General features: G+C 41.2%; 1 protein-coding gene across 1 annotated transcript in view; it reads right to left on the bottom strand.

Annotated features, from left to right (window-relative positions):
* The window catches only part of ALX1 (ALX homeobox 1), a 45,070-nt gene that overhangs the window by 9,540 nt on the left and 14,723 nt on the right, over positions 1 to 20,807 (bottom strand). Inside the window, exon 3 of the mRNA XM_030214895.1 lies at positions 4,091 to 4,219. Coding sequence (XP_030070755.1) covers positions 4,091 to 4,219 — 129 coding nt within the window. The remainder of the gene's footprint in view (positions 1 to 4,090; positions 4,220 to 20,807) is intronic.

The raw sequence follows: 20,807 nt of genomic DNA, 5'->3' as shown, positions 1-20,807 counted from the left end.
TGAGATTGAGCCAAATTTTCTAAGTAACACAAAATATTTTCTTGCTTTTGCAAATGTACGAGCAATGTTGAGGGAACTGTGAATGGAAGGGAAGACCACAGACTCAGCAAGACCAACAACAGCACAGTAGGCAGGCAGAAATGGGCAGACCAAGTGAATCAAATAGTTCTTATCTGCCAACATTTTCTGTTGTCATGGCTTTTCCCACAACATTTTGTTTATAAATGTGATACAGCTTGCAAAAATGTCAGATTTTTGTAAGACATCTATAAGCAGCTGTGAGTAATCTGCTTATGATGACTTTATAAATTATACAATGAAATAGTTACCCAGAGGCACCCAAAGACTGCCTGATGACTGGATTCTAGAGGTATAAGAGTATACGTGGAATATATTTTCAGATCCCCAGTCACTCCTACCCCATTAGCACCTGGGTTCAGGGGGGGGGGGGGTGCTGCTCAATCCCTGGTGGTTTTCTCATGGTACCCCTCCTAGGGATAAAGTTGCCAAATAAGGGTGTAAATATTTGACTCTTAAAACCTAGCACTCGTTCTACGAAACTACCAGTAGGAGTTGAGGAGTTGCCATTTTAACCCCCGGTACTGTCTCTCCTGCTCCTCTCCCCCACTAGACACCAGAGGACCCCTCCCTGATAAGTGCCACAGGAACAAACAGGATGGGAGTCTTACCAGGTATGGGCGTTATTAGAGTGGATGTTGTTATTAGGTAGTGGGGGGTATTTGTTAAGATAGGTAAGGTCTTGTCAAGGGAGGTCTTATCAGTGCAAGTCTTGTTGAGTGTGTGTGTATGTGTGTGTGTGGGGGGGGAGGAGGTATTGTTAGGAGATGATTAGGATGGGAGTTTTCTTGCCTATTTATTTATTCGTTGCATTTGAATCCCACATTTTCCCACCTCTTTGCAGGCTCAATGTGGCTTACAATACATCATAAATGGTGGGATATATAAGAAATACACATTTAGTATTACAGAAATATTTTGGGTAGCGTGATAATGATAAAGCAAGATATTAGTATAACAATCAAATATTATAAGACAATTCTGGATGTGTGTGTAGGAGTTCACATTTGTTGGTCTTTATGGTATGCCTTGCTAAAGAAATGGGTCTTCAGTAGTTTGCGGAAGTTAGTTAGTTCATGGATCATTTTTAAGTTGCGTGGCAGCGCGTTCCAGAATTGTGTGGTCAAGTAGGAAAAGGTTGACTCATGCGTTAGTTTGTATTTTAGACCTTTGCAGTTGGGGAAATGAAGATTAAGGAATGTGCGAGGTGATTTTTTAGCATTCCTGGGAGGTAAGTCTATCAGGTCTGACATGTAGGCTGGGGCATCTCCGTGAATGATTTTGTGAACTAGGGTACATATTTTGAACGTAATGCGTTCTTTAAGAGGAAGCTTTTCTCGTAGGGGTTTAGCACTTTCATATTTTGCCTATAGCACTGTTCCTTTAAAATAGAAAGGGAACTGGACTTGATATACTAGCTCTGTGGGGGGTTGCAACTACATTCAAATATATAGGCACTTATTTTGTACCTGGGGCAATGGAGGGTTAAGTAACTTGCCCAGAGTCACAAGGAGTTGCAATGGGATTTGAACTTAGTTTCCCGGGATCAAAATCTGCTGTGCTAACCACTAGGCCACTCCTCCACTCCAAGGCTTGCCTTTGGGTCTCCTATCTTGTGTTGCTATGGCAAGGGACTCCTGATCTTCCCAGCTGCAGCAATATAAAATGAAATTTCCATGCAAGTTACTAAACTTGCAGCGCATCACCATTTACCTGTTATTCTGAACGTTATCTCACTATCCCTCATTGCTTAATTCAGCATTGAGTGAGGAGGGTAGGTGGAATTCAAAGCTTCTGAAGTTACCCAGACGAAGCTGTTGACTACCTTCCCCTATAGAAAATAGAAGTAATATTCTTCTGAAACTAGGGTTGTGCACTCAGTGCATATTTGGTTCACTAATGCACCTTAATAATTTAGAACGTGTCAAACTGGTTTCTTATTCTACCTAGTTGCTTTTGTGCATCTTTGCACATTGGGTAACAAGTTTTTTCCATCTGCCTCAACTGGCCACAACGGTTTCCATCTCCTCCCAGGTAGAGCCTCCTTCATTGCGTAGATTCCTCTTGAGTGTGCTTCTCCAGTTCAATTTCAGTCTTCCTCTACTTCTGGATCCACCAGCTGCTCTCCATTTCAGTGCCACTTTGGGATGATGATGGTCTTGCGCGCGTAAAGTGTGTCCTGTCAACCAGACTCTGCATTTGGTAAGAAGATCCTGTAAGCTCATAGAGTTGCTTTTCCTCAGTATCTCATCATTTCTGATATGATCTTGGTAAGTCACATCAATGATCATTCTCAGGCATCGTTGGTGAAATATATCCAGCTTCTTTCTGATCTTGGTTGATATCTTCCAGGTTTTGCTGGCATACAATGCAGATTGAAGACATTGCTGTGGTTTTGGCACAATTTTGTTTTGATATCGATCGATTTATCATGTATTTAATGTAATCAATTTAATCAATACAAACTGATTTGATGTGGGCCTTAATTACTCAATTAGTGCTCCTTAAATTAATTTAGTGTGCACTAAAATTCCTTGTTAAAATGAATGTGTTAAACTATTGAAAAAAACACCCAAAATTCTGAACACATTCGTGGAAAAAAAATTGTTCTTTCCTATGCACATTCCTATCTGAAAAACCGGGCAGAAGACAACTTCAGGATAAGTACATAAGCACCACCATACTGGGAAAGACCAAGGGTCCATCAAGCCCAGCATCCTGGCTCCGACAGCAGCCAATCCAGGCTTCAAAAAACCGGCAACCCCCCCCCCCCCCAAAAAAAAAAAAAAAAAAAAATTAATAATGTTCAATGGACTTTTCCCTCAGGAATCTGTCCAAACCCCCTTTAAATTCCGTAAGGCCAGCTGCTGTCACTACATTCTCCGGCAACGAGTTCCAGAGTCTAACTACACGCTGAGGATGCTGAAACATTTTCCAAAGATGTTAACTGAAACATACTTGAGTATTGGAACTCAGCTGCTATTTATTTAACATGCATTTCCATATTTATCATTGCTGTTGGCCATATTGCTTTTAAATTGCTTTGAAACACACACAAAACAAAAAAAGCAACACTGGGCCTTCAAGACTGGGACAATAAAAGTTCTTTATTGATGACCCGACAGGGGCCGTGTTTCGGCGCTCAATAGCGCCTGCTTCAGGGGTCTGACAAGAAGATACACAGTAAGGTGTGCTTGAAGACAGCTCAATGCAGGTCACAGGTTCTGGTCAGCATCCCTGCCTTGTGTGTCTGGAGATCAGTAACTGATCCACATCTGGTGCCAATCTTCATCAGACTGTGTATCTTCTTGTCAGACCCCTGAAGCAGGCAGTATTGAGCACCGAAACACGGCCCGTGTCGGGTCATCAATAAAGAACTTTTATTGTCCCAGTCTTGAAGGCCCAGTGTTACTTTTTTTTTCTGTTTTGTATACTTTCTGTATATGCTGTATTACCCTCTCTGTTTGAAACACACACAAAATGAGCGTTTGAGAAAAAAACATAACTGACCGGGGTGGGGGGGGGGGGGGGAGAAGAGAATAAAAAAGAAAACATATGCAGTGGTTGGAATAGGTTATTTCATGGATCCCTTTTGCACACAGGGCTATGCTTTACTAAGCAAGCTCCACCCTAGAGGAATTATCCTACCTACTGTGCAATGTTTATTTATTCTGAATTTTCAACAATGTCGAAGATTCTGAAACGGAGAACGTCACTGTACAGTATTTATGTAACGTAACTGTAGCTTGGGTTGGTTTGTTTGCCGAGGTGGAGTAAATAAAGGCATCCATGAAAGTAGGCCCATTGATGGGTCACATTAATGATATCAAAGGAAATAACCCAAAGAAACATGAGTCCATCACGGCAGAAGCCAATCTGCCAGAAAATGCAAAGTCTGCTAGGGAACAGAATAGGGGCCCTGTATTCTGGGATGTGGCTGTGACCTGCAAATGGAGTGAGAGGGGGAAGGTTGTTCCTTACAGAAACTTCCCGCTGCTTCTCTTCAGCTTACCTGTGGGTAGCTGTCTGCTCCTGGCAATACAGAGATGTCATAGGTGGCAGCAAAGTGACTTTTCGCCTGCTGAATCTGGCCATAACGTTCTCTTTTCCTCCATTTTGCTCTTCTATTTTGGAACCAAACCTGTATGAGAAGGTTCAAGAATTACCAGGCGTGTCAAAGCGTAACATCAGCATTCATCCATACATATTCCTGACATTTACAAAATTCACAAAGACAGGCATGTGGCAATAATCAGCCGCAGTTTTAGTGAGCTATATTTTACAATTCAAACCCCCAAACTATTCCCGTTCCCCAGAAACATAATCAATCAGAATTCATTTTTCTGTCATTAATATTTCAACCATTCAAACAACATCGGTTAGTCGGTATCGAACTAATCGTGAACCACTTAGCCAAATTCGTTGAACATATCCCATAGACACGGTCTGCGGTACCACCAAAAAAAGAAATAAGGGAAGACCAATAAAGAATAAATTTTAAAAATAAATAAAAAGGAATCAAGGAATGACAAACACAAAATTTATTATGATTAAAAAAAATTAGACAGACAGGTCTGTATAAGAACAATTCCCCAAAACAGTGGAAGTTCAGAAGGACTCCACACAGTGCCGTGTTTCAGCGGAACTGCCCGCATCAGGAGTCACAACAATCTAAGACCACAAATAAAAGAACAATCATAAAACAATCAAAAGATATAATGGACTATACAATTTTCAAATAAATACATAATAGATATAGATGTTACAGAAGCAATTATAAAAAGGTTTTAAGCCTTTTTATACATACTAAATTGCTTCCTAATCCTGCCAAAACAGATCCTTCTGACAACAACGTTGCTTCCTTCTGATTGGTGCTGACTGGATGACAGTGCACCAATCAGAGCGTATTTCACCTCCATTCCCAATTACGTTCCCTTTACCTTTGCTCTATCCCAGTATTTCCTCCACAGACCTTCCCCCCCCCCCCCCCCATAAACCTCATTCAGGTAGATGAAGGAAGTGAAGGTCAGCTCTGCTATGTTTTGAAACTTTCTCTCTGAACTGAGAAGGTTTCATCTTGATAATTAATAGAAATAAAACAAAATAAAACATGGAAAAGAAAATAGGATGATACCTTTTTTATTGGACATAACTTAATACATTTCTTGATTAGCTTTCGAAGGTTGCCCTTCTTTGTCAGATCGGAAATAAGCAAATGTGCTAGCTGACAGTGTATATAAGTGAAAACATTCAAGCATTACTATGACAGTAAAATAGATACTATTGGAGATTCTACATGGAATGTTGCTACTATTGGAGATTCTACATGGATTCTACAGGACATCAGACTCACAGAAGCAGAAGCCTGCGCGGCCACATTGGTGATCTACAAGGGCCGACTTCTACATGGAATGTTGCTAGTGGAATAGCAACATTCCATGTAGAATCTATAGAAATCAAACAAAATAAAACATGGAAAAGAAAATAGGATGATACCTTTTTTATTGGACATAACTTAATACATTTCTTGATTAGCTTTCGAAGGTTGCCCTTCTTCGACGAACCGTAGTAAAACAATAGCATGTAGAAATCGGAATTGAGATGTCCAGATCAGGACGTGTTAAATTCCGAGAGTGCTTTAGGAAAGGGATTTGCAGACCTAGAGCCTCGTCTAAAATAAATACAAGAGTGCACGTGTATTTTCCTGTATGTGCAGCGGAAGCAGCCATGTTACAAAGATCCATGATCATTTACATGTGTAACTGCCGAAACTCACATGCCTATGTTGCAGCATTTATACATGTCTGCTTGCCATTTTGCAAACCTACACGTGTGGGTACACGCTGCTAATGAACAAAAGAGGCCACAATCCTTATTTATTTTCCATTTGGAGGGGAAAATAAGCAACAAAGGAGAAGAACGCCATTAATCCCATCTGTAAAGGGCTGCCTCAAACGAGAACTTTGTAGAAACTTATACAGGGGTCAGATGAAAAATAAAAAACAAAACAAAAGAACAAGCCTTCACAAGTCTCCCCAAAAACAAGCACACAGTGAAGGTGACGTGCAAACAAAGGACAGCGCTTAAGGGTGATAAAAAAGTCTTTATTTCCAATAAAACAAGACTCGACATGGGCCGTGTTTCGGCCACTTAGGCCTACCTGTTTGATGCTGCTTTTAATTCCTAACTTGTCACTTGCTCATAACCTTTATCTTGTCTTCCTCTCTTCAATAGTCCCTTTTCCCTATGTGTCCTATCTGCCTGTCCTACCCTTATCCCTTATTTGTCCTGTCTGTCTGTCCTGATTTAGATTGTAAGCTCTTTTGAGCCGGGACTGTCTTTTCCTCATGTTCAATTGTGAAGCGCTGCATACGACTGGTAGCGCTATAGAAATGATTTGTAGTAGTAGTAGTAAGAACAATATATAAAATCAAATATACATAGTACACATGTAGAAAAAGGAGTGCTATAAAAAGATTTAGGGCCCTGTTTACTGAGGTGCGCTAATGTTTTTAGCACGAGCTAATGCTGGAGACACCCATAGAAATAAATGGGTGTCTCTATCATTAGCGCACGCTAATTTTCAGTGTGCGCAAAAAAAAATGCTAGCGTGCCTACAACGCAGCTTAGCAGGGCCCAGAGTATGCTAAACTTCAACAGAAAAGGTCTTTTTAAAGACCAACCTCACTGATTATTGCACCACGTGCTTTTAAACGTCTGCATCATCTGTTCTCCATTGACTGAGACCAAACCCATCGATAACCTTACTACATGCTTCTAAATGTTTGTATCAGCTGTTCTCCATCGACTGAGACTCCTGATGCAGGCCTAATGGCCGAAACACAACGTTTGTGTCGAGTCTTTTTTTTCATCAATAAACAACTGTTTTAAGAATCTATCCTTCCAGTCTTTGGCTTTCCGTGGTCAAACATCCCGCTTTCTCCCATACCTACAAACTTCAACAGAAGGTCATGTGTGCATTCCTTTTGTGAAATAAGAAATAAAGTTGTAGATTTTTGGCCTGCCTGAACCATGGCCCCAAAACACTTCCTTAATATTTATATGTGGATACAATTTAAGGGGTCCTTTTACAAGGCTGTGGTACAAATTGGCCTTAGTACTTCCTTGCACAGGTCTTTCTTGCATGCTAAGACTATTTTTACCCCAGCTGTAGAAACAAACCCTGATTTTGCATTTATTTCATTAATAGCTGTGAGCTAATGTTGCCATTACATTGGCTCTCTGTTAACGAGAGAATTAAGTTTAAAGCAGTTTGTTTAATTTTTCAAAAGTTATATGGGTCCACATCAGAACTACTGATTAAACTTATTTCACTCATTATTGGTCATTCTTCCCTATGAAGAAAGACTAAGGAGACTAGGGCTTTTCATCTTGGAGAAGAGATGGCTGAGGGGAGATATGATAGAGGTATATCAAATAATGAGTAGAGTGGAACAGGTGGATGTGAAGCGTCTGTTCACACTTTCCAAAAATACTAGGGCTGGAGGGCATGTGATGAAACTACAGTGTAGTAAATTTAAAAGAAATCAGAGAAACTGTTTCTTCACCCAACGCATAATTAAACTCTGGAATTCATTGCCGGAGAACGTGGTGAAGGCGGTTAGCTTGGCAGGGTTTAAAAAGGGGTTAGAAGGTTTCCTAAAGGACAAGTCCATAAACCACTACTAAATGGACTTGGGAAAAATCCACAATTCCAGGAATAGCATGTATAGAATGTTTATACGTTTGGGAAGCTTGCCAGGTGCCCTTGGCCTGGATTGGCCGCTGTCATGGACAGGATGCTGGGCTCAATGGACCCTTGGTCTTTTCCCAGTGTGGCATTACTTATGTACTTATTCTCTACGTCTTCGAGAACAATTGATTTTATGCCCACCATTAAGAAAACCAGACTATCCCATACGCACTAACAGTTATCTTGCCAACCACTGTAAAACCCAGCATCATACAACTTTGTAATGTAATTGAATCAATATAATCTCTAACAACTGTTAAATGTAGGATATAAGTAAGAATAAATAAATGAATAAAATAAATAAAAATGCCAAATTTTTGAAAATAGCAAATTCCATATTTTCAGTTTGGGGAGTATCATTGTGAAATTCTCTTCCTTCTTATATTAGGACTGAATATAACTATGTTACTTTTAGGAAGAAGGTGAAAACCTTTTTGTTTCCTAAAAATGTTAATGATTAGTAGATTTTCTGTTTTTTTAGGCTTAGGAGGATTCTAAGAAAATACTAGTTGAGATTCTACATGGAATGTTGCTGTTGCTACTATTTGAGATTCTGGAATGTTGCTACTATTTGAAGATTCTACATGGAATGTTGCTAGTGGAGGAGTAGCCTAGTGGCTAATGCAGTGGATTTTGATCCTGGGGAACTGAGTTCAATTCCCACTGCAGCTCCTTGTGACTCTGGGCAAGTCACTTAACCCTCCATTGCCCCTGGTACAAAATAAGTACCTGAATATATATAAACCGCTTTGAATGTAGTTACAAAAACCTCAGAAAGGCAGTATATCAAGTCCCATTTCCCTTTCCCTTGTTTACTAAGCTGCACTAGAGGCATGCTACCATTTTTAATGCTCACTAAGCATTAGTACGTGCTAACCGTGTAGATACACATAATATTCCTATGGGCATCTAGACGGTTAGCGTGCTCTAATTTTTAGCATGCTCTAAAAATGCCAGTGCACCTTAGTAAACAGGGCCCAAAGTGATTTAACCAGTCAGCAGTAATTTCTGGTCAGTGAAATTGTTTTGGATATCGATCAGCAAGCTCCTAAAGTAAAATGGATTTTCAGATTAAAATTTAATGTACGTGAAAATGGGGCACAAATTTTGGATCCTAATTTAGGAGCGTAACATGATTTAAACTAAGAACAGTTACAAAAAATGAAAGCTATTTAATCTCTAATTATTTCTGGGTAGGTTTTTTTTTTTTTTTTTCAAAAACCTGCTTAGTTGGTGAGATAACCAGATTTTGCTTCATTTCTTTAATCGGATTTTCGGCCACGACTAGCTTCCTGGATTGGTGGCTAACAACGCTTAAACCTGGGTGGACAAACATTTTTACGCCTGGACTTAGGCCAACTATTTATGTAATTACAGTTGTGTTGGTTAAATTTACCCCCCGTTTACCACATCATGCTAGCGGCTGCCGTGTGCTAATGCCAACACAGCCCATTCACTTTGAATGGGCTGTGTCGGCACTGCCATGCAGAAGCCGCTAGCATGTTTGACCACAGAGATACAAATCCTGGAGAGATGGATCTTAAAAACACTTGTTTATTGATGAAAAATGACTCGACACAACAGTTGTGTTTCGGCTGTTAGGCCTGCATCAGGAGTCTACAAAACATATATAACATATACATAAAAATGAGATAAAAGTCAAACTTAGATGTACAACTTAAATACAAAGGCTAAAATATAAAAACAATTCGTAATGAAAAATATAACAAGATAAAAACTAAGATAATACAATAATCAAGAATCATGTATAAATATGCAGATAACCAGGTAAATATATTGTATCAATTGCTGAACAACCAAAAACAACATATATATGTGTGTTACTCATAAGATTAAAAAAAACATATTTATGTTTCACCTTTTTATGTTTTATCTTATGAGTATTGTATTATCTTAGTTTTTATCTTGTTATATTTTTCATTACGAATTGTTTTTATATTTTAGCCTTTGTATTTAAGTTGTACATCTAAGTTTGACTTTTATCTAATTTTTATGTATATGTTATATATGTTTTGTAGACTCCTGATGCAGGCCTAACAGCCGAAACACAACTGTTGTGTCGAGTCATTTTTCATCAATAAACAAGTGTTTTTAAGATCCATCTCTCCAGGCTTTGTATCTCCGCGGTCAAACATCCCACTTTCTCTTATACCTGTGTTCTCCCGTGGGGCGTTCGAGTTCTCCGCTTGTCTGCGGATCTGCCTGAAGCCGCTAGCACAGCATAGTAAACAGGGGGGTTAGTTAGTTAATGTTACAAATCTATCTTGACCAGATTTAAAAAAAAAAATCAGCCCCCAGTAAAATGCCTCTGTCGTCTGTCCATTTCTAAGCAAATAAAGTTTGTGTCTAGAAGTTTTGGGTGCACAAACTTTGCTGTTCGATGAGAGAAGCGAGGTTATTGATGTGGTTTGATTTAGCTAGCTAATTTTCAACATTACTCTGATAGATCTTTGGAAAATAAAACCACTAAGTTTTAACACCTTAAAATGAGGTGGGATCTAATTTCAGTCTCTTACTTCAAATACGAAGACTTTTCAGTAGCTGCAAAGTCAGTAAAGGGAATTAAAGAAAAGTTTGCACATCCATTTTTATTTTAAATATTTGTTTATTGTGTACATGTACCCTGTGGATGCTCCGTCTATTTTGTTTCTGCAAGCAGAGGGGAAACATGGATGCAGATTTGAAAATGCTGTTTTGTTCCTGAGTATCTCACTGCCTTACCCCTCCCTCCAAACTACTTGTGTACCCAGGAACACCCCTTGCTAATGTGCTCACAGTATCAGGTTTGTGAAGCTTCCATGCTCCAGTTTACCTGGACTAATATCTTTCAATATTTTCCTCTTCATTCCTACTTTCTTTGGCCTTATACACATTCCATATTTTCAATTTGACGGGATTAAATCTGCATGGAATAGTTAGAGGCAAATTTGGAAGCAGTGAAATAATGTGAATTGTTTGTTTTGTTACATTTGTACCCCGCGCTTTCCCACTCATGGCAGGCTCAATGTGGCAATGGAGGGTTAAGTGACTTGCCCAGAGTCACAAGGAGCTGCCTGTGCCTGAAGTGGGAATCGAACTCAGTTCCTCAGGACCAAAGTCAGCCACCCTAACCACTCCTCCACTGTTGCTACAATTTGAGATTCTACATGGAATGTTGCTATTCCACTAGCAACATTCCATGTAGAAGTCGGCCCTTGCAGATCACCAATGTGGCTGCGCAGGCTTCTGCTTCTGCGAGTCTGACGTCCTGCACATACGTGCAGGACGTCAGACTCGCAGAAACAGAAGCCTGCGCAGCCTTCTACATGGAATGTTGCTAGTGGAATAGCAACATTCCATGTAGAATCTCCAATAGTATCTATTTTATTTTTGTTACATTTGTACCCCGCGCTTTCCCACTCATGGCAGGCTCAATGCAGCTTACATGGGGCAATGGAGGGTTAAGTGACTTGCCCAGAGTCACAAGGAGCTGCCTGTGCCTGAAGTGGGAATCGAACTCAGTTCCTCAGTTCCCCAGGACCAAAGTCCACCACCCTAACCACTAGGCCACTCCTCCTTTAAGAAGGCATACATAAACCAAATCAAGATACAAAGGTTCTGTATACCTGTGAAAACCACTTTATTAAACCATTGTTCACAAATTTATCAGGGACTGAGAAAGTATATATTTTTTTCCCTGCTGTCTTCATGGTGGGGGAGGGGGGGGTATAGGAAGTCTCTGTTAACTTTCTGCATGCATGAGGGATAATAAATTGGTTGACCCTTAATAAAAAGGCACTAATGGGAAATGTTATTGGGATACCCAACAGATCTTTTTGCCTAAGGGCCCCTTTTACTAAGCCACAGTGGGCTCTCCACGCGCCCAACGCACGCTAAAATGGGCTTACCGCCCGACTACCGCGTGCCTTTTCCGGTGATTTCAATTTTGGCGTGCGTCCGCTACCCGCGTCTGAAAAATAATTTTTATTTTCAGACGCGTGCCAAGCGGCATCTGACGCGCGTAGGCCGCTACCGCGCAGATTCTGTACCGCTAGGTCTATGGCTGGCGGTAAGGTCAGACACCCAAAAGAGACGCGTGGCAATTTTGATTTTGCCGCATGTCCATTTTCGGCAAAAATTTTTAAAAGGCGTTTTTTTCGTAGGTGCGCTGAAAAATATTTCTGCGCGCGCCCAAACCCCGCGCCTGCACTACTGCCAGCCACTTTTTCCCGCGGCTTAGTGAAAGGACCTCTCAATGAATAATGACGCGTCCTCATGTTTGCAACAAACCAAGGGGGCTAAAGTTGAACAGAATGTCTTTTGACGAATGCTGGAATGTTTCTCCTTTCCACCTACGTTACTAGATACTGACTGGCGTGACTAATGCAAAGAAACCGGTCTGCCTCCAAAAAGTATTGGGAAAAAAAAAATCTGCTACTTGTTATCCTGGTGCTGCCAGATGTGGTATCTAATGATGTAAGGTCCCTTCTAATTGTTTAATCCTGTGAAAGGATACTGTTGATGCTTGGGATAAAAAGCATAATTTCATCGGAAATTCTCAAGGAGGGCAAGACTAAGCAACTTCAAGAGAGGTCAATTGTGGAAAAAATAGTAAAGGTCCGCTACATACTCTCTTATTCAAACATAGGGGCCATTTTACTAAAGGGTTAACGTCTCAACCGCGTTGACGGGTTTTGCAATATTTTAGCAGTTACCTAGCGGTAAACTGTGCATTGCATTCCGGATTCTACGCAGCTCTGTGCTCATATTGCCAACTAGCGTGCAGATTTGGGTGTGCAAGTTATAGAATAGTATTCCAGTGTCTCAATAAAGGATTTGCCACTGGCATCCTGGACCACCTGTGTGGTCATTCCCACTGCTTCTTGCTTGCCCTACCAATATTTTGCCCAACACAGTATCAGCAGCTAAAGCGTTTGGAGGCAAAACTGGATTGGTTTGTTTGGGCCCTCCAACCGAAAAGACGTTCTTCTGCCTCAGGGCCACCGAGATAGGGGGCAAAATTCCCCCGGGCTCGGCCTCCAAAGGTGGCCCGGAGCGTCTGTCTCTCTCCTGCTCCTGACAGGACCCGGGTGATCACGTTAACGCAATCACCTGGGTCCTGACAGGAGCAGGAAAGAGACAGACCCCAGTGCTAGGCCCCCTCTAGAGGCCAGGATGAAGCAGACCCAATTGGATTTGAGGCCCCTGGTTTGGCTGCCGGGGGTCCCCAAGCCCCACCAGCAGTAGCCCTTCCCTCCAGGGTTGTTTGCCACATTGCCTGTTCCGCATCCGCTCACATCGCACATGCTCGGTTTTGATGAAACTGAGCACGTGGCACGTGAGGAGAAGCAGCCGCACTGGGCGGGCAATGTGGCAGAGAATAGCGCTGGAGGGAAGGCTTCTGGGGCTTGGGGACCCCCGCCTGTCAAGGTATGTGGAATTGCAGCAGGGGGCAGGGAGGTGGGGCAAAATGTGCCTCCCTACTTTGGGCTCCAGCCCCCCCCCCCCATCTGGCCTGGCTACGCGGCGTCTGGGGGGGACAGCAGCAGCGGCAGTGGCGTCCTGGGTTGGGGCGGTGTCCTGGGGTGGGGCCATGTCCTGGGGGAGCAGCAGTGGGTCCTGCCCCATGCCCGGCTCAGTCTCTTGGCAGCCCTGTTCTGCTTCTGGCCTAGGATGTCAAATAGCTATTTATTAATTTATTTATTTGTAGCATTTGTATCCCACACTTTCCCACCAATTTGCAGGCTCAATGTGGCTTACATTTGCCATAATGGGTAACAGAATTACAAGTGGTATTGCAATAATCTGCGAACATACATGGTAAGAAATATACCATGGAACATACATGGAACATATCATAAATGGAACAGATCATGGTAAATATATATAGAAAGACCCTAATCGACTTAAGGTTTAAAGTGGTAGTGCTTGATCTTTGGTTATGTGAAAAGATTTCAGTTTTATATAGCTATCTAATGAGCAGCTCATTACAAAAAGATCAAGGAAGAGAATTCCCATTCTGACAAATAAGATGAGTCACCAATGTCTAATTCTTCAGTCATCACGTGACCAGGAGACTTGTATCTACACGCGTGGAGATACTTTCTTTCCCTTCACATGCTTATGAGTGGTCATCTTTGTTACGTTCCCATTACCAACTGCACTAATGTTGCCACAGATTAGAAAACAGTGCTATAAATAAACAGTACAAATATTAATGCAAAATATATTCTATGGATGAGAAAATACCTACTTCTACTAATCACTTCTTTATTATTCGAAGGCAAGCATGATCTATTCTCAGTGTATTTCTTCCTATAGTTATGTAATTAAAGCTTCTGTTCTTAGCTGTTTATAAATTGTAAATTTAGGTGTCTATTTTCCAGCTAATTAAGGGGCCCTTTTACTAAACAGCGTTACGCAATTACTCCGAGGTTCTATATATCGAGCTGAGATTTCTGACTGGAAATCGAAGCGTATTCTATAACAATGCACAGAACTTAATTAGTTGGCAAGCTAATCAGCGCTGATAATTGGATGTTCACAAGCAATGATCAGTGCTAATTGGCATTAATTACAATTTACAAGCTTTACTTGCAAAGCGTATTCTGTAATGTGGTGCATGTAAATATAAATCCCATAGTTGAAAAGCGGTCGTGGTTATGGGCATGGAATGGGCGGATCATGGGCATTTCTAAAATCTATGCGAGGTTGTAATAGAATGCACCCACTGTGCGCTTACACCAGGTTTTACTTGGCATAATTGGCTGCAACTAAACTTAGTTGTGTGGACTGGTGCATGCAAATTTAGGCATATTCTATAAAGTACGCCTATATTAAGGTGTACTTTATAGCAGGGGCGTAGCCAGACCTCGGCAGGAGGGGGGTCCAGAGCCCAAGGTGAGGGTGCAAATTTTATCCCCCCCCCCCCCAGCACCGCCGACCCCCCCCCCACGCAATTGCCGACACCCCCCCGCCGCTGCCACCACCACCACCAACTTTGACCCCCCCCCCCTGCTTATGACCCTCTCGACCCCCTCCCGCCTCCAACCCTCCCCTGCCACTGCCGTCGCCTACCTTTGCTGGCGGGGGACCCCAACCCCCACCAGCCGAGGTCCTCTTCTTCTTTTGTTCTGTTTCTGAGTCTGACATCTTGCACGACAGACTCAGAAACAGAACGAAGGAAGAAGAGGACCTCGGCTGGCGGAGGTTGTGGTCCCCCGCCAGCAAAGGTAGGCGACGACGAGTTGGCGACGGGAGGGGGGGTCGAGAGGGTTATTGGCAGGGGGTCTGGAGCCAAATCTATGGGGGCCCAGGCCCCCGTGGCCCCACGTAGCTATGCCCCTGCTTTATAGAATGCATTTAAGCCAATTTCATTTTGGTGATAAATTTTTAGGCATAATATATAAAATCTAGACCTTAACATGCAGTTTACAACATGGTAATTACTAACGCTGAGCTGCGTTAAAGGGCTTTGCAGTAATTTAGTAGTTACCACAGGGTAACAAGCATTAAGAGGTCCTTTTACCAAGCTGCGGCAAAAATGGCTCTGCATTAGCGGCAGGGATCATTTTTCCTGTGAGCCAGGGCCCTTTTTATCACAGCGGGGTAAAAAGCCCCCAGACAAACATGGCCATGCGGTAAGAGAACTCATCGCGTGGCCATGAGGCACGGAGCCCTTACTGCCACCCATTGAGGTGGCTATAAGGGCTCCCGTGGTAACCTGGCGGTATCCTGGCAATGCACAGCAATGCCTGATTACCAGCCGGGTTACTGCTGTGCAAGTCATTTCCGGGGGTTTTATTTTTCCCCCAGAAATGTTACGTGCTCGGGGAGGAACTACGACCAGCTTCCACGTTGGGCCAACAGTAGTCCCGCTTTAGCGTTCGGTAAGCCCGCATTGAGCTTACCGATGCTTTGTAAAAGACCTCCTTTTGTGTCAGTGGGCATTGCAAGGGCAGAGAGTGAGTGTGGCAGGCATTTAGCAGTTAACATGCTAATAGGAAAGGGGGAAAGGGAAATGGAACTTGATGCTAAACACCCATCTGTTCAGACAAGTCTACCCAAAGGATCCAGATTAATTCCCACAAACCAATCTATTCATCACATATCCAGGAGACAATGACAAGGACCTAGACTGCATCTCCCATCTTATTTTCCCCTGCTTATCCCCTGTTCTATCCCCTTTCGCCTCATCGACCCCTCCCCCAATGCTCACCTACCCTTACTCACACCTCTCCTACTCTCTCCACTCTTGCCCATTGCCCTCCGCCTCATCTACCCTCCAATTGCTCACTTACCCTTGCTCATACTTCTCCTACTCCCCTCATCCCTGCATTTCTACATTCCCATTTCTTTTATTACTCCGATAATACTCAACTTATTTCTCTCCACCAATACTTTGTAATCCCAATTACTATGTAAGCCGCATTGAACCTGCTTTGAGTGGGAAAGTGCAAGGTACAAATGCAATAAATAAATAAATATACCACCTTTCTGAGGTTTTTGCAACTACATTCAAAGTGGTTTACATATATTCAAGTACTTATTTTGTACCAGGGGCAATGGAGGGTTAAGTGAATTGCCCAGAGTCACAAGGAGCTGCAGTGGGAATCAAACCCAGTTCCCCAGAATCAGAGTCTGCTGCACTAACCACTAGGCTACTCCTCCACTCCAGGCGTTAACCTCCCAGATTCTGTATAAGTCACTCAATTTTAGGCACCGAAATTTGGGTGCAGATCCCAGATCTATTCGTAAGCTAATTAGTCAATTAGACACTAACAATCAATTATTGGAGTTAATAAACACTGAAGTGGCAGTAATTAGGAGTTATGCACAGTTATGACATTTTCAGGACATAGATCTTAGAAGTCTGCCCAGTACTGGCCTTGTTCTCCAACTTCTGAATTTGTCATCGAAGCCCACTCCAGCCCATCCAAATCTGTCCAGCCACGATCGGGGCATAGACCGAAGAAATCTGCCTGGCACTGGCCCATCTGTCTAGCCATAATCAGGGCACAGACCGTAGAAGTCCTCCCAGCGCTGACTTTGCTTCCCAATAACTGGAGTTTTGCCTCTAATTACCGCTAAGCTTGTTTGGTTCCATGCCTGCCATACAGGATTCCTTCGTGTTTATCCCATGCATTTTTGAATTCCATTACCATTTTCATCTCCACCACCTCCTGCAGGAGAGCATTCCAGGTATCTACCACTCTTTCCATGAAAAAGTACTTCCTAACATTATTCCTGAGTCGGCCCCTCTGCTACCTCAAATCATGTGTTCTACCACCTTCCCATCTCTGGAAAAGGTTTGTTTGTAGTATTATTATTATTATTAATTACATTTGTACCCTGCGCTTTCCCACACATAGCAGGTTCAATGCGGCCTACATAGTAAATAGATTTACAAAGTCTTGAAGGAGAATGTTACAAGTTGTAGTAAACGTAGTAGTGGGGTTTTGAGGATATGTACATTGAGCATGGAGAGGTAAACAAAGTTAGGATGAGCAAAAGGAGAAGAGATTGGGAGGGATAAGGAGTAGGAAGGATGTAGATTAATACCTTTTAAATATTTGAAAGGGATTAATCTACAAACAAACAAATATCTGAAAGATATTAATCTACATACACGCCTAAATTTCATAGCGGGCAACTCCAGAGATGTGGCCGCGGGAGAGGCATGGACAGGTCAAGGGTGTTCCCAGGAATTAGGTACAATGGTGTACAATACCTACATTTGTGGCCTAACTGACATGAGTTGGCACCAGCCTTTTTGGCAGGCATAAATGCTCACACCCAAAGTTAGACACGAAGCGCCTTATTCTATAAGGTTATGTTCCAAAATTTATGAGCATAATTTATGCTCAGAAATTTGGGAGTGTAATTTATGCTCCTGCATTTATGCTAAATCTATGAGTGTAATAGGCCCTAAATTAGGAGCATAAATTTAGGAGCATAGATTATGCTCGTAATTTAGGTGTATACATTTAGGAGTAGGATAAGGTCCAAAATGTGCGTTAACCAAGGGCCCTGTTTACTAAGCCGTGCTGTAGGCGCGCCATTGTTTTTAGATTTTTAGTGCGTGCTAATGATAGAGACACCCATAGGAATATATGAGTGTCTCGAATAGAAACACCAACTCGTAAAACCTTCCTTGAAACTAGGGATTCTCTCATTCTTCATCTACAGTCACAGAAAAGAGGGAAAACAGCATACAAAAGCAACCAACCAAACAAACAAACAAACAAAGTAAACACTGTGCCTTCAGGATTGAGAAAAATGTAGTCCTTTATTTATGATGAAAACCCGACACGGGCTGTGTTTCGGCGTACAAACGCCTGCATCAGGGGTCTAACGTGAAAAATACATAAACATATATCATTAAAAAATATATAATACAATAGTGCAGGACCAACATCAAAATCAAGATGCATATGCATTCTTACATAAACATACATTCACATGTACATATAAGAGATAATAAAATATAAAACATCTCTTATATGTTTGTTTACATAGGATTGTATATATGATGATTGGTCTATATTCTTTTAATTATGATAATTATGTTTTGGTTTTAAATGATCTTTTTTTAAATGTACATGTGAATGTATGTTTATGTAAGAATGCATATGCATCTTGATTTTGATGTTGGTCCTGCACTATTGTATTATATATTTTTTAATGATATATGTTTATGTATTTTTCACGTTAGACCCCTGATGCAGGCGTTTGTACGCCGAAACACGGCCCATGTCGGGTTTTCATCTTAAATAAAGGACTACATTTTTCTCAATCCTGAAGGCCCAGTGTTTACTTTGTTTGTTTGTCTCATTCTTCATCTGCCATACTTTAAAAATGTTGTCTACAATTCGGCACTTTTTGCAGACTTCATCCGTGTTGGAACTAAATGTTGGAACTCTCTCCCAAAGTCCATGAGATGCCATCCTAACGACTTACTATTTAAAACGTTGCTTAATAAAAACTCATCTTTATAGAGTCATTCGAAAGTCTTTACATTAGTTCAAATACAAGCTATTTGTTGACAATTTTGTCTCTTCTTTGGAATTACTAAACTGTATATTCAATATGTACATGATTTGTGTTTAATTAATAATCTATTCATCTGTGTAACTTTGTCGTGCTGTGTTATTATAGCTGTAACTCCTTCTTTGTATATTTACTCTAAGGGTTAGGTTTACTAAGCGGTGCTATGGGCACGTTAGCATTTTTGACGTGCGTAAGTGGTTTACATGCGTTAAACGCTAATGCGCCCGTAGAAATGTATAGGCGCGTTAGCGTTTAACGCACCTTAAATTTACAGGTGCATTAAAAATGCTAATGCACCTTAGTAAACATACCCCTAAAATTGTAACATTGAACCCGATCCTTTTGGGGGATAATATGGGATGTAAATGTCATAAATAAAATAAATGAATACATTTAGCCCTAATTTAGCCTGGGAGCAGATACCGAACGTTAATGGGAATGTTAACCCGCCACCTGCGATAGTAAATATCGTGAATTCCCCAATAGGTGTTGCATTGGATTTGCAGCCACTTTGTGGAAAAGTCCTACTAAGTTAAGCTGTGGTAACTGCAAATTTGTCCACGGTTTAGTTCTTTATGGTGTTTTATTTATTTATTTATTTATTTATTTGTAGCGTTTGTATCCCACATTTTCCCACCTATTTGCAGGCTCAATGTGGCTTACATTTTTCTGTAATGGTGATCACCAATTCTGGAAGAGAAATACATTATTTAAGGTGAAGGAGACAGAATAGATTAGGTATACAGATAAAGAAAGTACATTTTCGTAATCAGAAATAAAAGGTATTGGATTAACTTTAATCATGATAGATTAACTTGAACAATCAGGAATATTAAACTTCAATCTTGTTAAATTAGTATGGACAATCGGGAAGTACAGAATTACGTTTAGTGAAGATTCGGTGTAAATTTTGTTAACTGGTATTTAGGATGGATTATTGTAGTATGCTTTTTTGAATAGGTTAGTTTTCAATAATTTACGGAAATTATTTATGTTGTGTGTTGTTTTTATTCATTTAGGTAATTCGTTACATATTTGCGTGCTTATATAGGAGAAACTGGATGCATATGTTAATTTATATTTCACTCCTTTGAAGCTTGGGTAGTGAAGGTTCAGGAGCGTGCGTGATGATTTAGTAGAGTTCCTGCCACAGGTGCCATTGCCGGTACCTTTTTCAATGGAATGTACATTTGTGTCACTTAACATTCATCAGCGCAGAAAAGCCACAAAAACTGAATAGAGGAAACAGGACAAGCAGGAGAGGCGTGAGAGAGTACAACAGGAAGTGGTGTTTTTCCAATGTTTATCCAATAAGGACCAGATTCTATATACAGCACCTAGAAAACCTGCGTGGAAAACATTTCTGCCTAAGCATATTCTATAAGCAGCGCCTAGATTTAGGTACAATATATAGACTAAGCTTAGTTGATATCTTAGCACCTAAAACTACACACCTCCATTTACACTAATAAATACGTGGCATAAATCCTGGCACATATTTCAGTGCAGAGGGTTATAACTGGTAATCACCACTTACGGAATTATGTAAGCCACATTGAGCCTGCAAATAGGTGGGAAAATGCGGGATACAAATGTTATAAATAAATATTCTATAACAAGGCATGTAAATTTTGAAATGCTCATGAAACGCCCATTTCCCCGCCCATAATCACCCCTCTTTTTGCCTGCGCACATTAAAATTTAGACGCAGTGCGTTACAGAATACGCTTAGCGAGTTGGGCATGTAAATTCTAATTATTGCCAATTAGTGCTCATTATTGCTTGTTAAGTGCTGTTAACAACGCTGATTAGCTTGTGAAGTCAATTAATTTACGTGCGTTGTTACAGAATACGCTTGGATTTCAGCTCAGATCTCTAGGCGCGCTACATAGAATCCAGGGGTAAATGCTGGCTTTAATTTTTTTCT

The sequence above is a fragment of the Microcaecilia unicolor genome, chromosome 9 (assembly GCF_901765095.1).
Source record: "Microcaecilia unicolor chromosome 9, aMicUni1.1, whole genome shotgun sequence".
NCBI classification, from domain to species: domain Eukaryota; kingdom Metazoa; phylum Chordata; class Amphibia; order Gymnophiona; family Siphonopidae; genus Microcaecilia; species Microcaecilia unicolor.
This window is presented reverse-complemented; position numbering and strand designations above follow the sequence as displayed.